Source organism: Vulpes lagopus, chromosome 11 (assembly GCF_018345385.1).
Source record: "Vulpes lagopus strain Blue_001 chromosome 11, ASM1834538v1, whole genome shotgun sequence".
Taxonomy (NCBI): Eukaryota; Metazoa; Chordata; class Mammalia; order Carnivora; family Canidae; genus Vulpes; species Vulpes lagopus.
In genome coordinates, this window is record NC_054834.1 from 89,942,664 (window position 1) to 89,964,867 (window position 22,204).

General features: G+C 35.4%; 1 protein-coding gene across 2 annotated transcripts in view; it reads left to right on the plus strand.

The window, feature by feature from the left end:
• Positions 1–22,204, plus strand: part of LOC121471826 (sodium channel protein type 2 subunit alpha) — a 209,607-nt gene that overhangs the window by 184,140 nt on the left and 3,263 nt on the right. For both annotated transcript variants that reach the window (XM_041722667.1, XM_041722668.1), the window contains exons 18-26: positions 90–210; positions 4,942–5,096; positions 6,646–6,819; positions 10,621–10,743; positions 12,924–13,205; positions 14,478–14,531; positions 17,157–17,294; positions 17,674–17,778; positions 21,695–21,965. In XM_041722667.1, coding sequence (XP_041578601.1) covers positions 90–210; positions 4,942–5,096; positions 6,646–6,819; positions 10,621–10,743; positions 12,924–13,205; positions 14,478–14,531; positions 17,157–17,294; positions 17,674–17,778; positions 21,695–21,965 — 1,423 coding nt within the window. The remainder of the gene's footprint in view (positions 1–89; positions 211–4,941; positions 5,097–6,645; positions 6,820–10,620; positions 10,744–12,923; positions 13,206–14,477; positions 14,532–17,156; positions 17,295–17,673; positions 17,779–21,694; positions 21,966–22,204) is intronic.

The window sequence follows — 22,204 nt, forward strand, 5'->3', positions numbered from 1 at the left end:
ACAGAAGACTTGAGGGCACGCCTTTTGAATTTTTATATTATCGATTAAAGAAAATATTTTAAAAGCTTTTCTGTGGAATTGATTTTCAGAAGCTAAATGCAACTAGTTCATCTGAAGGCAGCACAGTTGATATAGGAGCTCCCGCTGAGGGAGAGCAACCTGAGGTAGAACCCGAGGAATCTCTTGAACCTGAAGCCTGTTTCACGGAAGGTAAGTGGATGCATCGAGCTCACTAGACCTCTCTTACCTCTTTCCTCACCCTCTAATCATCTATATCTATTATCTTGTAAAATATAGGATTTAAGTTATATAATCAGACATTCCTATTTTTGTGCATCCTGTTCAATTAAGAAATGCCGCTAACTATATGGGGGTTTTGGTGGCCTTCTAGAATATCTAATCAGAGAATGCTGACTCAAACATATCTTTAGCCTTAAAAAAAGAAAGAAAGAAAGAAAGAAATTTAAGGTTAAAGAAGTAATATGTTGTTTCCTGTGTTGTCAGTTTACAATGGGGAGTAATTGGTTAAGTGTACATTTAAAACTGTCCGTGAGTAATGGTTACTTGTATCTGTCAGGATTAACATTTTTACTAGCTCTGAATGATAGTAGATAATAGATAATGAAATGCCAGAACATGATATTGTTGTATAATATGGGACACCATGCCATTGGGGCAATAATATTGAGGATTTTCTAAAGAAAGCTAAAAGTGTGTAATTTGATGTATGGATCAGTTCTCTTGAACAATAATGCTGTATATCCAACAACCCAAAACTTCTTAGCATATAGCAAAAAAACATGTATTTTTGCTCACAAGTCCATGGCCAGTTAGATGGTTTTGCTGATCTTGGATAGGCTCTCTTCTGAGCCTGAGGTTGGGGATGGACTGTTGGGCTGACTCAGCTCCACTCCACTCTTATCCTGTCCTCCACACTGGCCAGGCATCTTCTTGGGGGTGAAGGCACAGTAGCGAGAGAGGAAACCTAACCACCAAGTCTCTTCTTATGTCAGTGTTGCTTCTGTCCTGTTCACCAAAGCGAAGTCACTTGGCCAATCCACACTGTGTGGGAATGTACCATTAATGATTGAAGAGGCAGAAAAATTTAGTACAATAGCACAAGATATGCAATTCTTTTCATTTCTTATATAAATCCCTGTTGTAGGTATAGAAGCATTTCTCTAAAACTCTGGATATCACTTCACATTTAATTCATTTTTTAGTTAACAGCTATTTAATAATGCATATCATGTCTTAGACTCAAATCAATACCATATAGCAGTTGCTTAAGTACAAGTTTATTTTACAAATAGTGACTGCTTCAGGGACGCCTGGGTGGCTCAGTCAGTTAAGTGTCCAACTCTTGATTTTGGTTCAGGTCGTGATCTCAGGGTTGTGAGATCAAGCCCTGCTTCAGGCTCCACACTCAATATGGAGTCTGATTGGAATTCTCTGTCTCCCTCTGCCCCTCCCCACCTCTAAAATGAATAAATAAATCTTAAAATAAATAAATAAATAAAATAAAAAAAGTGACCACCTCAAATTGTTACTAGGAATGCAATTTTAATACAACTAATTCTAGAAGTGTTTCACTTGGGTTATGCATGTTTACATTAAGAACACTAAAGCTGTTTTAATTTAAACTTTAAGCAAATTTTAGAATATAAAATTGCACAGATGTTAGAGATCACAGTTGATGTCAATGGATTCTTTCAAGGTTGTTACAGAAGGTGAAGCTGCATATACCTATTGATTTTGGACTTTAATACATTTAATGCAAATAAATACCTAAATATTAATTGTCAATTTTTAAATAATTTCAGAGGGAGAGCTATTTGTTCAGCTTAATTAATGAGGGAAGTCACTCTACTATTTTCTTCAAAAAGTCTGCATACATTCCAATGCAGTTACTTGATTATGGGAGAATAAATGGGGATCTCTGGGTGGCACAGCGGTTTAGCGCCTGCCTTTGGCCCAGGGTGTGATCCTGGAGACCCGGGATTGAATCCCACGTTGGGCTCCCGGTGCATGGAGCCTGCTTCTCCCTCTGCCTATGTCTCTGCCTCTCTCTCTCTGTGTGTGACTATCATAAATAAAAAAAAAATAAGAAAAAGAAATAAAAATAAAAAAAAGAATAAATGACTTCATGAAACATTCTAATGGTATATCACAAAAATAATTTTTGTGGTATTATCTTTTACTTTTTACCAGACAATTTTTTACCAGCTCATTTTTAGGGTGGTAATATATACATATATACTATAATAATAAGGAAATAATAAGTAATTATGTAATAATAATTATGGTATTATCAACATTTGTCATTTGTAAAGTTTAAAAAAATTAAGTATGAAATACTATATTCTATATTCTATATAGGATATAGAATAATTTAACATTGTAAAAAATAATAATGAATAATACATAGATGTCTGCCAACCAACTTTAACACTTTGAATACTTTTGTCGTATTTGTTTCAGATTTTTTATTTAAGAATAAAACAAAAACAGATTAGGCCCATTTTGTTCCCCTTCCTTATCTCATTTTCTTCCTTTCTTCTCAGAAATAAACCAGTGCCTCAAATTTGGCATTCATCATTCCTGCTAAAATTGATCTTTTCCTGTTAAACTGTTCTTTTCATCTCATATCCTCTGTAGAGAAAAAAAAAAAAACGAATTTATTCCATTTAATTTAATACAATGAATATTTTCAGGGCATGTAAGTCTTGATCTCTTGGGAATATGAAAAAATATCTTGCCCTCAAAGAAACAATAAATACAATGCTATTTATTTATTAGTTGAGAAGCTAATAACATTTTATAACACATCATTAATTTTCATGAAACAAAGATATGATCTGGCTGAGTGGCATTATAAAGTAGCATCTGATAAATTTTTTTTAAAAAAAGATTTCATTTATTTACTCATGAGAGACACACACAGAGAGAGGCAGAGACACAGGCAGAAGGAGAAGCAGGCTCCATGCAGGGAGCCTGACATGGGACTCAATCCCCGGTCTCCAGGATCAGGCCCTGGGCTGAAGGCGGCGCCAAACCGCTGAGCCACCCGGGCTGCCCTGATAAATATTTATACAGTAAAATACTATACTCTTTTCAAGATGAGGTTTCTATTTTTCCACTCATTCAACAGAGCCCTCTTCATGATTAAAACCCTATCTCATAACTCATCTCTTTCCCACCCCCCAGTCTCCCCCTATTCTGTGTGCTGCCAGGTCCTATCAGCTCTATAGTATCTTCTGATTCCTGACCACTGTCACCTCTATTACCCTTGTTTTTACTTTCTTAGTGTTCAATTGATTGAGTCTCATGGACTCTTATTTTTCTACTTCTTTTTTTTCTATCCATCCAGTGCCTTGTATAGGCAGGAATCATTCTAAATCAGTGTTCTTATCAGGTAAATCTCCACAACTCTCAAATAAATCCTTCAGTGTTTTACTCATCGGACAGCATATAAAATCTAAATTTTCCAGTTGACTCACTCAGGTCCTTTTTTCAGATTGGCTCTGTTTTTTTCTAATCTTGACTGCTAATTCTCTCCTCATGCAACTTCTAGACCTATCATTAAGTTTTACTGATGTCATTATTTCTCCATTCCTTTCCAGCTCCAGACCTGTTCTTACATATCCCTCACTGCCTAACCTTAAATTCATTTCTTCTATAAAGCTCAATATCAGAAATTAATCTCTACCAATCAACTCTTCAAGCACCCTGTTTAATTTATGATTTTTTTGCTTTCTATAACTATAGAATTTGTGAGCAAAATTCTCCTACTTAAAATGCACACTCCTTTTTTAAAGATTTTATTTACAGAGAGCAAAAGGGGAGGAGGAAGAGGCAGAGAGAGAGAGAGAGAGAGAGAGAGAAGCAAACTCCCGCTGAGCAGGGAACCTGACAGGGGGCTCATCCCAGGGCCCTGGGATCATGACCTAAGGTGAAGGCAGATGCTTGACGGACTGAGCCACCCAGGCGCCCCCCCCCTTTTTAAAAATATTTTATTTATTTATTTGAGAGAGAAAGACAGAGTACCAGTAGGGGGAAGGGCAGAGGGAGAAGCAGACTCCCTGCTGAGCAGGGAGCCCAACATAGGGCTTGATCCCAGAACCTTGGGATCACGACCTGAACCAAAGACAGATGCTTAACCAAGTGAATCACCCAGGAACCGCCCCCCCCGGCCAAACACCCCTAAAATGCACACTTTTTAATAGAAAGACTATTTATCTTTTACTCATTTACTCATTCTAATATTATTTATTAGAATAATACTAATATTACTCTATTAGTTTATTAGTCTAAACTCTAATAGTTTACTCATTCTAATATTATTATTTGTCCAGTACAATTCCTTGAATGCAACAAATATTCAATAGATATTTGTTGATATGCCTTTGGGCTAGTAATCCTACAAATTACACAAAGGTGTTTATGATATTGTTGAAAAAAGCCAGAATTAAAGCAACATATTCAATAATAGTGGAATAATTATATAAATTCTGGTTAAGTCTGGTAATCTTATTTAGAAAATATTGTGCAACTTTTCACAGTTCAATTTACTTACAGTAAAAGGGAAATGTATATATTATACTATTAAGTGAACTATTTAGATTCAAATGTCCATATATAAATGGAATCATAGGACAAGGATAAGATAAAAATATCAACCTTTGGAGATTTTATTTTTCTTTTTGTTTTTCTGTATGTTTTTCTGATGTAATATAATCCATTACAATAATCACATATACATAAAAAATATTTGTTGAATGAACGATTTAAAAAACTTACAGATGATTTCTATTTGTGTAAGTGGAAGCCATCTTTAAAAAGTTATTTACAATGTATCAGATAACGTAGATGAGTCCCCTACCAATACCAATATAATCAAAGAGTAATTATTTTTTCTTCATTTACTTTGACTTATTGTAGACTGTGTACGGAAGTTCAAGTGTTGTCAGATAAGCATAGAAGAAGGCAAAGGGAAGCTCTGGTGGAACTTGAGAAAAACTTGCTATAAGATAGTGGAGCACAACTGGTTTGAAACTTTCATTGTCTTCATGATTCTTCTCAGCAGTGGGGCACTGGTAGGTGATGTATGATCTTCTTTACTGAAACTCTTTATCTTCTGCCTCAATTTAACCTCTCATTAAATGTTTCTTTAACATGGTGCTTGTGAAGTAAGAGACATGTGATATTCTTAGCACAGTGTGAGCCTCAGTAAATAGCAATTTTTGTTGGCTATGGAGTAGGTGAATCAAACTCAGGTAAGTGTGGTTTCTTATAATATTGAAAGAAAGATATTTCTGACTTTGAGTCATCAGAGGAGTTCTTATAAGAGTCATTATGCAGACATGAGATTATCAGCTAAATATCAAACTGCTTAACATAAGCTTCATTTTGCAGGGAATTCACTTGTCTTGTTCATGCTGATTCACTAATGCCAATCACAGTGAGTGGCAAATAGTAGACTGACTTAATTACTGACTAGTAGCAAAGTGAAAGCATTAAAACTTATGTCCGATTTCATTCAATGGAAGGGTCAGTTTGGTCAAAATATGAATTAACATATGAAAATAGTGTGACCCATTTTCCCATTTGGTGATACAAATATGGCTGTATTTCTTTTGTGTTTTTCAGTTAGTCATTACAGGGTTTGGTGACTTGATTTCATTTGGATTTTAGCCTTGCATCTGAATGCCTCTAAACCTGTCTCTGATTTGACTAAGAATCCTGCATCTTGCCATACACTTGAACAAAGAAGGCAGCCCTTTGTTTTTAATGCCAACAGAGAGGGAACTCTGCAGTCCCACCAGTAACTAATACCTTTGCTGTCTTAGCTCTTGCTTCTCAGTTTTACCCAGTGAAAGCTCACCAAAGTGCATCAACATGCTGGTGCAATGCCTGGCTTCTGAGGAGCTTCAGCTTCAGCTATAAATTAAGCTAAAAAAACTTGAGGCCCTTGTGCCCTGATCACAAGCCCAGATCCTTTTCTCCAAAAAAGAAATTTTTCTTTTGTTCTTAATCCAGACCACCAAGTTATCCTAATACTTTTTGTCTATAAGAGGACTGAATTAGAGAAATGATCTTTTCATTCCAGAACACCCAGAGGCTCCTGAAAATGAATTCCCCAAACTGTCCCAAGAACTCTGCAAAATGATGCAGAGGGAGCTTCCAGATATGCATCACACACGTGCCCAGGTTGAGTGGGAGAAATAAAGAGGAGAAAGTGATAATCCTCTGTTCCTCTTTCCTCTCAGACTAAGGAAGTGGGGGTGGGGTGTTGTCTCTTTGCCTTATATCTGCATTACTGAGAGAAAACATTCTTGCATAATGAACAAAGCAGATACTCACCCAAGACTTTCTGCCTCCTGCTGTAGAGAGAAGCACCTGACAGTCTCTCAAGATTTTTAAGCTCTTTGGGATAACCTGACACCCTAATTTAAACATTATTTGAATGTGTTGGTTGACTGAAGTGTGCATGCAGGTAACCACAAACACGATGCCACCATGGGGAACACGAAGCCTTCCAGACACAGGCACCTGAGGAGAGGCTTGCAGCGAGTTTCCTCTATTAAGACATCAATGAGAGATAGTTTATAACAATGAAATTCCATGGAATTTTCTCCCTTACAGGCCTTTGAAGATATATATATTGAGCAGCGAAAAACCATTAAGACCATGTTAGAATATGCCGACAAAGTTTTCACTTACATATTCATTCTGGAAATGCTTCTCAAGTGGGTCGCATATGGTTTTCAAATGTATTTCACCAATGCCTGGTGCTGGCTGGATTTCCTGATTGTTGACGTGAGTGTTCTGCACTTTTGTATTTCCTTCCATTGGCATCTGATGATAGTTCTAGCAATGGTGCCTGGCACATAGTAGGCACTCAGTAAATGCTCCATGTAAATATAAATGACGATTCCCATTTTCCCAAGATACTCCAAAATGTTTTTACTGATTTAAATTCATATGCTTTAATAGGTGAAACAACCAAATGCTGCCTTACTGTATTTACTGATTTCATTTCAAATTAATATTTAAATACCAAATTATATAGAATAATATATTAATGTAGAAGTTTTACTGTTTTCACCCTTACCTTTGACACAATAACTATATTTAAATTCGTTACAGTTATTTTTGACATTAGTATTTTTGTCATCACCAGAGCCTATTGAGAAGTGTTTGTCCCACAGATGGGTTACTAATTAAAAAGAAACTTGAAAGTCAAAAAAGCAGGAGACACACTTCTTAATTGTATGATGGTTCTATGACTGAAATAGATTGTCCTGGGCCAGTTATTTAAAGGTTTTATTAAACTGTACTGGTGGTGAAAAGAAAGTAAGATAGATTACCCGAATGTAAATCTTTAAAAAATAGAATACAAGATTTCTCTCTGATTTCTGATGGACAATTTTGAGAAAGATCTCACCTTTTATTCACAAATATAAAATCTTAACAAAAAAATTAAAAATCACTTCATTTAGTTCTGGAGATTTACTTCTTAAATACCTTTTAAATTAGTAGTCCATTGACATGGAATAAAAAGAAACTTAAAGATGTGTCTAGAAAAGACTAGGTAAGCCAGTGGGGACAGGGGAAAGGCACATGGGGGAGGTGACAGGATGATGTTCACAGCCAACAAAGGAGGGGGAAGATGCTGGAATCTGCAAGAAAGCACAATGTGCTAAGTAGTGCATTTTAAGATGATATTCTGTTGATTGTAATTCCTTGGAAATTGCATACTTTTAACTTGAAATATTTTGATATGTAAAGTTTGCATATCATGCTAGCAAAATAAAAAAAATGGACTCTTTCATCGAGAAAGTTACTTTTTACAGTTTCAAATGAAAAAATATCAACTTTTAATCCAATATGAACTTTCTGATCACCAAACCGAAGAAACAAATTATGAGGAAAAGGGAGTTCTTTGAATTTAAGAGAGAATAATATCTTTGTTATATTTTTTCCTAATCTGCCTATAGCAAATATACTATTAAATATAATATATAAAGGCTACATGCAGAATTACATTAAAAGTTTTCTGGCAATAAAAGAAGACAATAAATAAATAAATACTTAAGACTGCATGAGATTGGATATTACACAATGGAAAAATATACCAAGACTATAACCATTCTTTTATTTTATTTTTTATAATTTTTTTAAAGATTTATTTATTTACTCTTGAGAGACACAGAGAGAGAGACAGAGGCACAGGCAGAGGGAGAAGCAGGCTCCATGCAGGGAGCCCAATGTGTGACTCGATCCCGGGACTCCAGGATCACACCCTGGGCCGAAGGTGGTGCTGAACCACTGAGCCACCGACGCTGCCCCCATTCTTTTATTTGTATAATTGGATTACGGATGATAATTTTCTTTACTTTCTATATGTGGTTATAATACATTGGTAAATTTATAATAAAAATATCTGATGTATAATGTATCTGTGTAAAATTAAAGGCTAGTAAATCAATATGACCTGAATATAAAGAAATTCTTAGGAGAAATCTGGTTGCCCTGTAGCTGATGCTCATATTACTGAGCCTCTCCTGATATTTACTTTCTTAGACTTAAGAAAATTATTATGACAGTATTAAACTCATCAATACTTTGCTTTATATCAAACATATTCTTGATCACCTATTTTGTTGTGGAAGATACAAATATGAATGTCATTTTCCTGGCTTGTGGGAGTTTACAGTAGACTAGTGAGGATAGATATGTTTACAAGGAGATGACATCTGTATTAGAAGTGCCACTCACTTGGGTAAGGAAGGAGGCAAGGCTTTGTGGGGAAGCACTGCGTGAGCTGGAGTTTGAGAGATGAGAATGTCAGTAAGTACACATCAGGGGAGGGACACCAAAGCATAAATACACCAATGCATGCCAAGCAGGGCCTGTTCAAGAAACAAATAATCCTAGAAGGTAAGAACAGTGCCACAGGGCGACTGAAAGTGTTTTCTGATTGGATGACAAGCTAAGAAAGATGAATTAGAGAAGAGTTTAAAGAACCCATGATGCCATCCAAAAAGAGGTAAGCCTCTATTCTAGTTAAAGAAGCCACTGAAGCATTATCTATGGAAAGTGACAAGAAAAGCTCACTCTTTTAGGGAGAGAAATTTGGTGCAGTTGTAAATGATGGAATAGAAAGGGGATTTTTTTAGAGACCAAAGACCAATTAGGTGATGGCTGCAGGAAAAAGAGAAAGCATAAATGTATCTCCTTCTCACATTTAGCTACTCAAGTCACATATAATTGGGTGTTTTGCTACTTCTTTTAGTTAGCCAATAAATACTGCCCCTGTTCAGAATTTTTTTTCTTACGTCCTACTTGTATCCTTCATCCTTTAATGTATGCCTATTTCTTTTTGATTCTGTCTTCAGGGAATATAAAGGGCCCAGGTCCTCATATCTTATATACAGAAAATCTTCACAACAAATGATAATCCAGGAACTTTATTTTTCAGTTGTCATTGAAAAGAGAGCTCACAAGGCCTAAAATTAAAAGTTTAGATTTTAGGAAAAATATATAAACCACTTAAGATAAATTTTTGTAGCTCATTTTTTTTTTTTTTGCCAAATTTAGGGTTTTTTTTTTTCTATTTCACATTACATGTGCAAGATTAGTTTGAATAAGTTTTGTTGTAAAAATTTTCTGTGCTTTCTTTTTCTTAAAAATATTTTTCAATATCCATTAGCAACATTCTCATAAAAGCTATGTTGCACATCTACTTCTATTTATTGCTTTTGAAATTCAAATGTCCTCAAGGACAAAATACTTTTTCTTATATTATGTAGTTTTAAAGAGTTTTCTATGTATTTTCAGAGGAAATCAGACATTACTGTGCTACCTATGACAGTTCTTTTCCTTTACAGTTGAGGTTTTAGAGCTTCTATTAACTATATTAGTCCTCTGTAGAAATGACTGAAAACATTGTTCTGGCAATTTTTAATTAGTCATACTAAAATTGCAATTTTTCTTTTTTTGGGGGGAGTGGGGGGTTATTTTAATTTGACCTAGTTCATGGTTTGATGCCCTCATACTAAAGTTGACAGAAAGACAAAGCCACTAGTCAGAGGCCTAGATCTTTCCAGATGTGTTTGTGTTCAGATTTGCCAGTGGTTTGCTTAGTTCACCTGTGCACTAAGTTTTAATCATCTTCCTTTCAGGTCTGCTAAATAATATGAGAGATGATAAAGGTTTACAGATCTGTAGATGAAGATTGCATTCCAATGGCATTCCTTTTCTTGTTTTACATTTAATTTATAAAAACAACAACAACAACAACAAACAAACCTGTTCTTGTCAAGAATCTTGAAAGGAAAACACGTATAGCTCCTAAGTTTATGGTAGTGGTTCTCAAATTGGTTCACAGACCAGTACCTTTAGCCTTACGTGGGAACTTGACAAAATGCAGATTCTCAGGCCCTGCTCCAAATCTGAACCAGACTCTGCCAGTAATCTGGGTTTTCAACAAACCCCCCAGGTGATTTTGATACTCACTAAAGGTTGAGAACTACTGGTTTATTGCACAGAGCGAGGTTGAACAGGGTAAGCATTTTTGTCTGTAAATGAGAAAATTGTGTTGCTTTCTCTGTATAGGTCTCATTGGTTAGCTTGACTGCAAACGCCTTGGGTTACTCAGAACTTGGCGCCATCAAATCCCTCAGGACACTCAGAGCTCTGAGGCCATTGAGAGCCCTATCCCGGTTTGAAGGAATGAGGGTAAGACTGCATGCCTTAGAATTTACTGGAATTAGAACAGAACAGATTGACATTCTGTACCTCAGAAATTCGAAATCCATGGAGAATTTATATCTTATACATTCATACTGACATAACCGATCAATCAATATTTGTCAGACATCCGTAAAGGTGACACACCGTTGGAGACACTCAGAATAGAGTGCCTAAGTGATTGCTTCTAATTAGAAACAATTAGATTGCTTCTAAGTAGATTTTTCACTCTGTGGGAAATCTCTATCATGTTGCATAGACTTCCGATGTGAGTCAAAATTAGTTATGTTCATTCCGTTTGTAAATGTGCGGGAAATTCCACCCACTGTAATTTAAAACCCTGAAGAACTCCTCATCATTACTTCATTGCTCCATATGATGTGTTTGAGACTTTTAAACCGGAATCTGGCCCTTTAACTTTCAAACACAGGCTGAGGTGGCTAAAAAGTAGGTCAGCTGTGGAAATCTAATACTCACTTAGAAGGTGGTGCAAAGGAACCAGGAGGAATTTGTGCTGCTGTTTGTCATCCCCTGGGGCACAAAACCACACACCCTCAGCACAGAGGAAAAGATGACATCCTGTCTCTGTGGATTTAGCTATTTTAAAAGAAACTTTTATAAAATTATGCTTTTTCTGATAATTGGAAAATAGTTACTTGGGGACCTTCTCTGAATGGTGCAAACAGAAACCAGAAATCAATGATGTGTGTAGGTGTGTGTGCTCATGGCTACATAGAAAGGGATCATTAGCGGTTAAATTCTTTTCACTTCGTCAATTTAAATCGCTGTTTTTACGGTAGTAGTTTTAATTTTAAAAGGGCAATGAAACTTTCACACTAGAATAATTCTCATATTTTCTGTATCAAATTTGCATAGATAAGGACTAGGAACCTAAATTCCTAGAATTCCTTCCATACATCTCGCAATCTTAGAAAACACATGTTTTATTCTTCGCTATCCAGTTTTTTTTTTTTTTTAACTCTGTTAACCAGAATCTCCTCTCATTGGCAGAACATTCTTTGTAGGGAACTTAAAAATAAACTGTCAAGTCTACAAGTACCTCTGAATTATCAGAGTTGACGTTCTCATAGTAACAGTGTAATAAGTTCTTTAAAAGTTACTTTCATTTAAAAATACTTCAAAATATTATCTTCCAGGTGCCAATTTGTAAATGAGTTGTGCCTTTTGCCAAGTACCCTTTGGTATTGTTGTTGTAAGATATCGTTACTCGTATGTTTTTATGTGTGTATGTACATATGTGTTTGTATGTACTTTTTATCCCATAAAGGATTTGAGGAAGATTGATGCATGTATTTCTTATATTTTACATGCCTGTTCATTGATAGTTTATCTCTGATTGTAGGTTAGATGCACTTGCACAGAACAAGATTTTTAGCTAAATATTTGCTTGAGGGGTAATTTTAAAAAGTGCTGAAAAATGTTTTCTGAAAGCCCTAGTTAATTGAGAAAGCTGCAAGTAACAAATCCATTAAGTCAAAACCTTGGGCTCAAATTGCAATGCTTTATGAAAATTTTCTTCTGAAAGGGATTCCCAAAAGGAGGATTGGAAGAATGAAATAACTTGCCCAAAGGCGCACAGCTAATTTGTGATGGAAACTGGAACATGGAGTTCCTGACTTCCAAACCATTTTCTCCTTGTTACATGTTCAAATTCCATGCTCCGATCTCTTTGCTCCCGACTTATCATGCATAACGTGACCCTAGACCACACTGCTTAGGATGGTCCTGGCTGATACTTGCTTTCTCAGAATAATTATTAATAGTGTTCTCTTTTGCCCTGGAAATTGACCCTGAAGTATTGTTCTCTTTTACCTTCAGGTTTTGAATAATAAATTTTAATGGTTTGCAAATTCTTAGAAACTGTGATATTCACATGCTGACACTGCTTCTATTGCCATGTCACGACGTGCATTTATAATTAGTTCCATTCTTTGATGAAAATGTGCTGTGTATGTTCTTACTTCTTGAGAAAGTGTTCTGCAATATAAAATATATTTTATACAATTCTGAACTTGTAATTGTAAAATTTTTTATTGGAGCTACCGGATACTAGCTTCTGCCCAATATTTAACTTTAGGGACAGATATATTTCTATTGTTTGACTGTTGTTCTTTTTCCCTTATTTTCCCTTCTCACTTCTATGCCAGGTTGTTGTCAATGCTCTTCTAGGAGCCATTCCATCCATAATGAATGTGCTCCTGGTTTGTCTTATCTTTTGGCTAATATTCAGCATCATGGGAGTAAATCTTTTCGCTGGCAAGTTTTACCATTGTATTAACTACACCACTGGAGAAATGTTTGACGTAAGTGTGGTCAACAACTACAGCGAATGTAAAGCCCTCATAGAGAGCAATCAAACTGCCAGGTGGAAAAATGTGAAAGTAAACTTTGATAATGTAGGACTTGGATATCTTTCTCTGCTTCAAGTAGTAAGTAACCACTTTATTGTTCTCTGTGATGTATTATTAACATGAATCTGAAATCTTTTCTCTTAGTATTTTCAAGTACATACTTCCTCAAGTCCACCTGCCTAGACTCTTTCTCTCTTTCTCATCCTTGCTGGACTGCCTTTTCTGCATCATGCTGGTAACTGGACAGGTCTACAAAGTTCATGGTTCTTCACACTATGCATTAGCTACCCCAGCACCAGTCCTTTGTTACCGAGATTCCTGTATAGGTTCCCACTCTCTTACCCCATCCCTATTCTGAACAACATAGAGGCACTGGCGCTAGGGTGGGGTTGGAGAAGTGTGTGGGTAGGAGGAGGAGTCAATTTCTGCACTCCTCAGCTACCAGATAGCATCAAACCCTCATCAAATCTTCATCCACCCAACTTTCACCACCACCATAACCAAACTCCCCACCTTTACATCTGTTGCACAGAAACTTATTCTGATTCCTGCCATTCCTGCCAACTGCTTGACCCCTTCAGATAGGGAGATTGCTCTCCTGGAAATAAAAATCTTCTATCAAGTCTATTATGTCTGTTAAAAATTCATAAAAATCCATTCAACTTCTCAACTAACCACTCCCTGAGATGATCCACCTACACGATACCCAATTCTGTATGAATATAGGGGGGATAGATCCTGTGGCCCTAAGGAACTGAAAACAAATGTGTAAAACTTGTTTTTAGGTGTGCTGTGTCTGCATAAAAACCACAAATATTTAAGAGTAAGTTGCAGTTGAATATGTTTGTTCTCAGATTATGCAACTACTTCATCTTATGGAATAGTTGCCTCAAAATAGTATAATCAACAATATGGAGATTTTTCAAGAACAAATCATCATGATTAGTGATTGGTGATAATACCATTTAAAAAAAATAAGTAGAATGGAAAGCATTAAGATCAAACAATGCAGCATATTTTTCAATTTGGCTGATGCTAGTACTATATACATGGAGCTATTTTATCAAATTTCATGTTATATTCCTATGGGTATATCAGTCAAAAATTGTTGATAACTGTTTTTATCATAGCATATTGTTATAATCTATCATAATTTAATTATAGACTTATAGAAGAATATAAAATTGAAATATTTTCCATGCATCTAAAAACTTTGCCCAGACTTTAAATACTAACTCCAAACTTTTATATATGTGTTTTTGAATGATTGAATTGGTCATCTGATACTTAATGTCTTTTCTAAGATTATAATTTGTGGGGGAAAAATTAAATGGTATGCCTTTTTTACAGGCCACATTTAAGGGATGGATGGACATCATGTATGCAGCTGTTGATTCACGAAATGTAAGTTGTTTAGAGGGAAGATTGATTTGATCCAATGACTATTTCCACAGTGTTGTAATTTACTAATAAATAAAACAATGGGCCAATTTATAGAAAACATCCATATTACCAAAATAAAATACTCTACCTTGCATTATTTCTTCCAAAATTTGATTTGAGTATTTTTCTCTACTCACTGTAAATCTTCTAACACAACTTTTCTGGTATCTAGCATGGCACCTGCCACTTAAAAAATTGTTGATTTTGCAAAATTAAGCATTTTATTTTTGGCTCTGATAGTTTTGGCCATTTGTGTGTTACGAGCCCTCAACATGCACTTTCTTCATCTGTCACAGATTTCTTCCATCTTTTTATCTTCCCTTTTTAATAGTAAGAATCTGACTAATGACAGAAAAACAAACAGAAAGCAAACAAAAACTTTACAGTGTTTCTCTCTGAGGAGTGAGATTTTTGTGATAGAAGGAAGGGGCCTTCACAGTCTGCCTTACACACCTCAGCACTTTTGAAAATTTTGTACAATTTTCACTAATATTTAACAATGGGGGAGGAAATCACATTTTGGTAAAAAGGAGATTGGCTTCTGGTAATTTGCCAGAGCATAGTAATTAAATTTAAATTGTTGTTTTCCTAGCACCAATAACTGGATGGTAACTGAGAAAAAATTCCTGAGTTGTTGTTGTTGTTGCTGTTACCTTGTTAAATAGAGAGAGAGCATGAAAACTAAAAGCCCTTCACTGTATCTCTTGTGAGTACTATCAGGAATCCCAGTTATATGCTTTTTTGAGCAATAATAATAACTTTCTACATATTACTACTCACTTTGCAAAGGGCTTTCTTATTATATCCCACTTAACCTTAAATAATAGTGTTATTGTGTAGTTGATATTAACTGCATTTCACTACTGAAGCAAAGAGGATCAATGTGTTAAGTGGTAGTACCCATTTTTGAACTCACCACAAGCAATGGGCTTATAACCACTTTCTTCTGTAATAGTTTCCTACCTGTCTTGATGAATTCATTTAGAATTCTTCCTACTTTCCTTAGCAACAACCTGATATGCAACTTTCTTTCAGTGTCCTCCTTAGTAACTTAGTGGACAGTAGTCTGTTATGTGACTCCCCAGTGTTCAAGCACTTTACAAATGATGAAATACAAGTAGACACTAAAAATTACAAAAAGTAATGCTTGCTCTTACTCTCAATAATTATCAGAGAAGTGCAAATTTAAACCAAAATGTGATATTAACTATACATTTGCCTCTTTGGCAATATTAAAAAGCATGACAATACTAAGTATTGTCAAGGATAAAAAGCAATAAGAACTCTTATGCAATGCTGACAGAAAAATATGGATAAATATTTCTTTTAAAAAGTTGGGCATTATCACATTCAATAAAATTCATGATATCCTTTTACCCTACAATTTCATTTTTAACAATATATCCTATAAAAACTTGTGCACATGCATAACAGAATCTAATGTACAAGAATGAACGTAACTTTTTGAACTAGTAAAATACTGGAAACAACTCAAAAGTTGTAGAAATGGACACATAATTGAATGTTTCAGTTGAATACATTTTACACTTATATATTATGCACTTTTCTGTATGTATTGTATTTAATTTTAAATGTTTAAAAATATCATTTTATATCACTGTTCACTATACACACACATAAATGAAATAAAAATCTCATCAAAGAGTAGGTACTTTTACAATATTTGTAATATTTTCCATTTTACTGTTTCATTAGAAAAAAAATATCATGTTGGCAATTACTCTCTAAATTGATTTTATGACACAATGGGTCATTACCTGTATCCATTATCTCCTGTGACTGGTTAACTGAGTTGGTTAGAACAATATCCTGTGAGACCTAAGCTATACATAACGGCCAAAGCTCACACCATCACTCTTTTTTTTTTTTTTTTTACCGAAAGTGTGCTGGACAGGACAGGGCATCATTGTTGTAGAAACTGTGCCTAAAGCCTCCTGAGTAAGATGAATCTGTGGATTCGTTTTCAGAAAGGCATGATCCTACAGATGTACCCATATCCTCACCTACAATGATAATTCTAGCCTATGAAAATAATGTATAATAGAAATCAAACATTTATTCTCAATTATGATGGGTCAGGCATTGTTTCTTTAAGCACTTCTCATATATCAATATATTTAACCTTTTCAACGACCCTATGAGGTTAAGGTTCTCTTATTTCCGTTTTACAGATGAAAAAACTGAATCAGAGAGAATACATCTTAAAGATTTTAACACAAAATAGTGTAACTCAAACATCTCTTTGGCAAGAAAGGGAAATCTTCACTTTCATGCCAGATTGGGAGACTGCCTATAAGGGAAAGTGCATTCATAATCTGGAGATTTATTGGGTGAAATTAATTCGTTATCTAGACTTTTCTATGAGTTGTTTCACTTAGTCAGTGAACTGTCTTGCAGTACTCTAAAATGAGCATGTTAGATTTGATGTCTCATAAACTGTCTAATGCTTGATCTTTTTTTTATTCCCAGCAATTGAGACATGCTTTGAGAATTGAAAATTATCTCATGTCCTCTTTATAAAACAAGTAGTAGTTCTAATAGTTATCATTCTTTAATATTTTATAGGTAGAATTACAACCCAAGTATGAAGACAATCTGTACATGTACCTTTATTTTGTCATCTTTATTATTTTTGGTTCATTCTTTACCCTGAATCTTTTCATTGGTGTCATCATAGATAACTTCAACCAACAGAAAAAGAAGATAAGTATACTAAAACTTTATCTTTATTCTAAAATGTCAACTAAGCATCTCACACTGGTTCTTTTTGTTTCCAAAATGTAATCAGCAAAAAAAGGGAATATAAAATTCTGAATTATTTTAAGAATTCTGATTTATTTAATCTATTATACGTTTTTAAGCAATTGCTAATTCAGATAGCATGTATGGCTATTTTAGTATAGAAATATGATTTATTAATACAGAATAATTTATGGATTGGATATATCCATCTATTTCAGTAAATACAGATATTGACAATATTAGAATAGCACATGGAAGCCAATTGCCACACAAATACTGAGGTGGATTTTATAGTTAGAAAAGAACATAATTTTAACAAGTTTTGCTTTTATTTTTTTACTTTGGAGGTCAAGACATTTTTATGACAGAAGAGCAGAAGAAATACTACAATGCAATGAAAAAACTGGGTTCAAAGAAACCACAAAAACCCATACCTCGACCTGCTGTAAGAATAACCTGATTTCAATTCCCAGAAAGATCTATGTTATTTATCATTTGCACAGACCAAATGGCCAGATACTAGTATTTTTATGAATCTACAAAACAGAATTTTTATCTTAGCCTAAGTATATGTGTCATATATATATAATATGCACAAAATATGTATTAAAGGTATTATATATAAACATATAAAATATATGTAAATAAAAAATTTCAGACTTATATGTCAATAGTATTACATAGGATTGATGTCTTTGAGGAGCTTCTAGTAATGTAGAGAAGAAAACATATCCATACATACACTATAGAAATATTGAATGTTCGCAGAGTGCAGTGGGAACCAGTTGGAATAATCGGTACATCTCAGATATGCCCCATTTTCTATCCAGCTCAGCTGACTAAGTGGAATCATTAATGAAACAAGTCACAGGTTTTTTTTTTTTTTTTTTTTCTGGTTTAAAAATATTTCCTATTATCCCTAGCATTTTGCTTCTAAATCTGATAACCTCATTCTCTTCATGAATTTTTATGGCTATTTCAGTTGTATATTTGACAATAGCTGCTTGGTTGCTGCAGGGAATTGTTGGCAGGAAGAGTAGAACCCTTTAGGAGAAGGGCAGTGCACATGTGAAGGCCCTGAGGTAGAAAGGCCAGTGAGGCTGAGAGTGGGGATTCATTGGGATGTGTTGAGAATGAAGACGTTAGGATGGGTCAGGTTTTTCTCAGCTTTGTAGACCATGTTCAAAAGTTGTCTTTATTCTTAGAGCAATGGGAAACCATTGAAGGGGACCTGGTCATTTTCAGTTTTGTAAAAATCACTCAACCAGTATTGATAGGGGCGATGTGTATGCTTTGTAGACTGGTGTTGGAGCTGTTTCAGAGATGAGAGGTAGTCTGAACCAGAGCGGCGTGGAGATGAATTAAAGTATATGGGTTTTTGAGCTGTTACTGGAGTGAAGTTAAAGTTTGTCTCTCTTTTTTTTTTTTTAATTTTTTTATTTATTTATGATAGTCATCAGAGAGAGAGAGAGAGGCAGAGACATAGGCAGAGGGAGAAGCAGGCTCCATGCACTGGGAGCCCGACGTGGGATTCGATCCCGGGTCTCCAGGATCGCGCCCTGGGCCAAAGGCAGGCGCCAAACCGCTGCACCACCCAGGGATCCCTAAAGTTTGTCTCTTAATTGAATATGGGAACCAACAAAGAGAACTTAGGAGTTTCTGCCATACACACACTGGATGACTAGTGTCATGCAGGATATGAAGAAGGGACATGCATGGAGAAAAAAAATTGGAGATGCTAGCTTGCAGAATCTGACAATCAAAAGGAGATAGGGGAAGAATGAATATTTAGAAGTAGCAAAATTAAGTTTCTTAAGATTAAGAGAGGTCAGGTGTGAAGCAAAGCTGGAGTTCTGGAGAAGAATGTGAAGAGAAGGAATATAGAATAAAGTCACATAGGATGTGGCTCAAGAATAGAATGGTCTAGGTTAGATTTAGAAGTAAGAGGGACTGAATCCTCTAATGAAGATGGAGTAATATATAAAAGGATATGTATGAAAAGTCAAGATAATATGAAATGCAAAAGGAAGTAGAAGAGTTTCTTTACACTGATTTTGATGCTCTCAAAAGAGAATAGAGAGAAAAGGATATAATATAGCTGAGAAGTTTGGAACTATCCTGGAGCAAGGGAGGGATAAAGGATTCCTCCTCATCATCAAGGGCAAGATTAAATGAGAGAACATAAATAGGGATCCCTGGGTGGCGCAGCGGTTTGGTGCCTGCCTTTGGCCCAGGGCGCGATCCTGGAGACCCGGGATCGAATCCCACATCGGGCTCCCGCTGCATGGAGCCTGCTTCTCTCCCTCTGCCTGTGTCTCTGCCTCTCTCTCTCTCTCTCTCTGTGTGACTATCATAAATAAATAAAAATTTAAAAAAAAAAAAAAAGAGAGAGAACATAAATATCTTTGGTGAACAAGGCTGCTAGGGTTTTATAGCTTCCTCCAGCATATACTACATCCTGGGATTTAAATTGGATAGCAATTAGTGACTGGGGATTGGAGTTACACATCAAAGTGACCCATTGGAAAACTACATGGGCAGAAAATCTAAAGAGCTTTTTATTGATAAAAGCTTCTGATTTTAGGGGCGCTTGGGTGGCTCAGTGGTTGAGCATCTGCCTTCGGCTTGGGTCATGGTCCCAGGGTCCTGGGATGGAGTCCTACCTACATCAGGCTCCCCGCAGGGAGCCTACTTCTCCCTCTGCCTATGTCTCTGCCTCTCTCTCTCTGTGTCTCTCATGAATAAATAAATAAAATATTTTTTAAAAAAGCTTCTAATTTTAAGCAATTCTGAAACTACTACACTCTAGGTGTTATATCTATGGAAAAAAATGACACTTCTCTGTCCTTGAAGAGCCTCCAAATGACTAGGAGAAAAAAACTAAAATCAAATAAATAAGAGTAAACCATTTGCAATACGGTGTCATCAATTTTATGACAAATACAAGCATAAAGTTTTCTGAGGACACAGAGTGCTTAAAACTTAAAATTGAATTCAAAGTCACCAGAGAAGGAGTGACTAAACACACTGTTTTAGTATGAGGAAACAAGATAAAATGATATAGTAGAATCTGCAAATTTTATTAAGAGGGATGGGAAATATCAGAAGGGTGGGAAAAGAAGAAATATAACCAAACTTGGAAAGGTAAGCCACAGTAAATAAGAACTAAGAAAGAAGGGTTTGGAACTGGAATTAGACACATTTATCAAGTTGAAGAGGGCTCTGAGAGGACAGACTCAGCTGAAGCAATAGAAGTCCAGTTCAGCAAGCCAGATACCTACTCGGAGAAAAGAGAAAAATAAAATAAACAAGAGGTGTTTGATGTCCAAGGATTTCCCATAGGAAGTAACGGATGTCTCTCAACAGGCAGAGATCAGAACATTAGTACAGAGAATCCAGATGGATAAACATGTCAGGATCTGGGAAAGCAGGCTATAAAGTGTATTGGTAACAGATCATAGTAAGACAGTAGACAACAGTCTAGTGGAAGTTAAGTCAAGCCTTGAGCCCTAGAAAGCCTGAAATACCAAGCAGGTATAAGCAAAACGATATAAAACAGGGTCCAAATGAGCAGAACTGGTAAGGTGAGGACTTAATTTCATAAATGATGCATTAAGCCTATTAATGCTTGGAAATAAGGTCCAAACTGAACAGGGCAAAGGTTGAAAGTCTGATTGTGGACTGTAACTTTTTTTAAAGATTATTATTTTCTTAGAGAAGAGTTACCCCATATAATTTCACCCAGTTCTTCCTTATTTCAAAATCTGGCATCACCATAGATCAATAATCAAAGCTAGGAAATTAACCTTTGGTACAAGAGCATTTAAATAAAATACAGGGCCAAATTGGATTTCATCAGGTGTTCCACATATGTCCTTTTTCTTGAACTACATTTTTTTTAAAACATCTTCCCAGATGAAACTTAAGGTGCTCTGCCTTTGGGGAAAGACTATAAAAGCAGAAACCGGAAAAAAATAAACACGAGAGAAAAAGCTGGAGAAGTATTTATTAGTTCTTCAAAGTTTACTTTGATACCCACCTCCAATTCATGGGATAACAAAGATTTGTGATAGTGGCAAATATTGGCTGACTGTCCATCATACATATGCTGATATTATTGGCACTGGGAACACAATAAGTGGTTCTTAAAGCCAGGTTATAAAATCTGATATCGTGAACAGTTTATACAAATTCATTTTTAAAAAGTTGCACATGCCAGTATACAAAATGTTCTTCCAAGTATTAAAATAAACATGTGTTTTTATAAAAGCTACATTTTCATATTGCTATGTTATAACCAGATAAGTCAAATTTTATTTTTTTAATGTTTCTAAGTAAATTTTACATATTCTTTGTTCCAGAATAAATTCCAAGGAATGGTCTTTGATTTTGTAACCAAACAAGTCTTTGATATCAGTATCATGATCCTCATTTGCCTCAACATGGTCACCATGATGGTGGAAACTGATGACCAGAGTCAGGAGATGACAAACATTCTGTACTGGATTAATCTGGTGTTTATTGTTCTGTTCACTGGAGAATGTGTGCTGAAATTAATCTCCCTTCGTTATTACTATTTCACCATTGGATGGAATATTTTTGATTTTGTGGTGGTCATTCTCTCTATCGTAGGTAAGAAGAGGTGCTTTTTCTCAGTTAAGGAAGATAGTAGTAAAACTTTAAAACTTGGCCAGTGTTTCTTACTAATCTTTCTCTTTCATCCCAAATTTTCAGATAAAAGTCTAATAGTCCATTCTTCAGTTTGTCATTTTTCTTGTTGCATGCTGTGCAAGAAATGCTGTGTAAAAAAGAATTCATGCTTTTCAGCTTTCATTTATCATCTTGTCTCATTTCAGAAGACAGTAACTGCA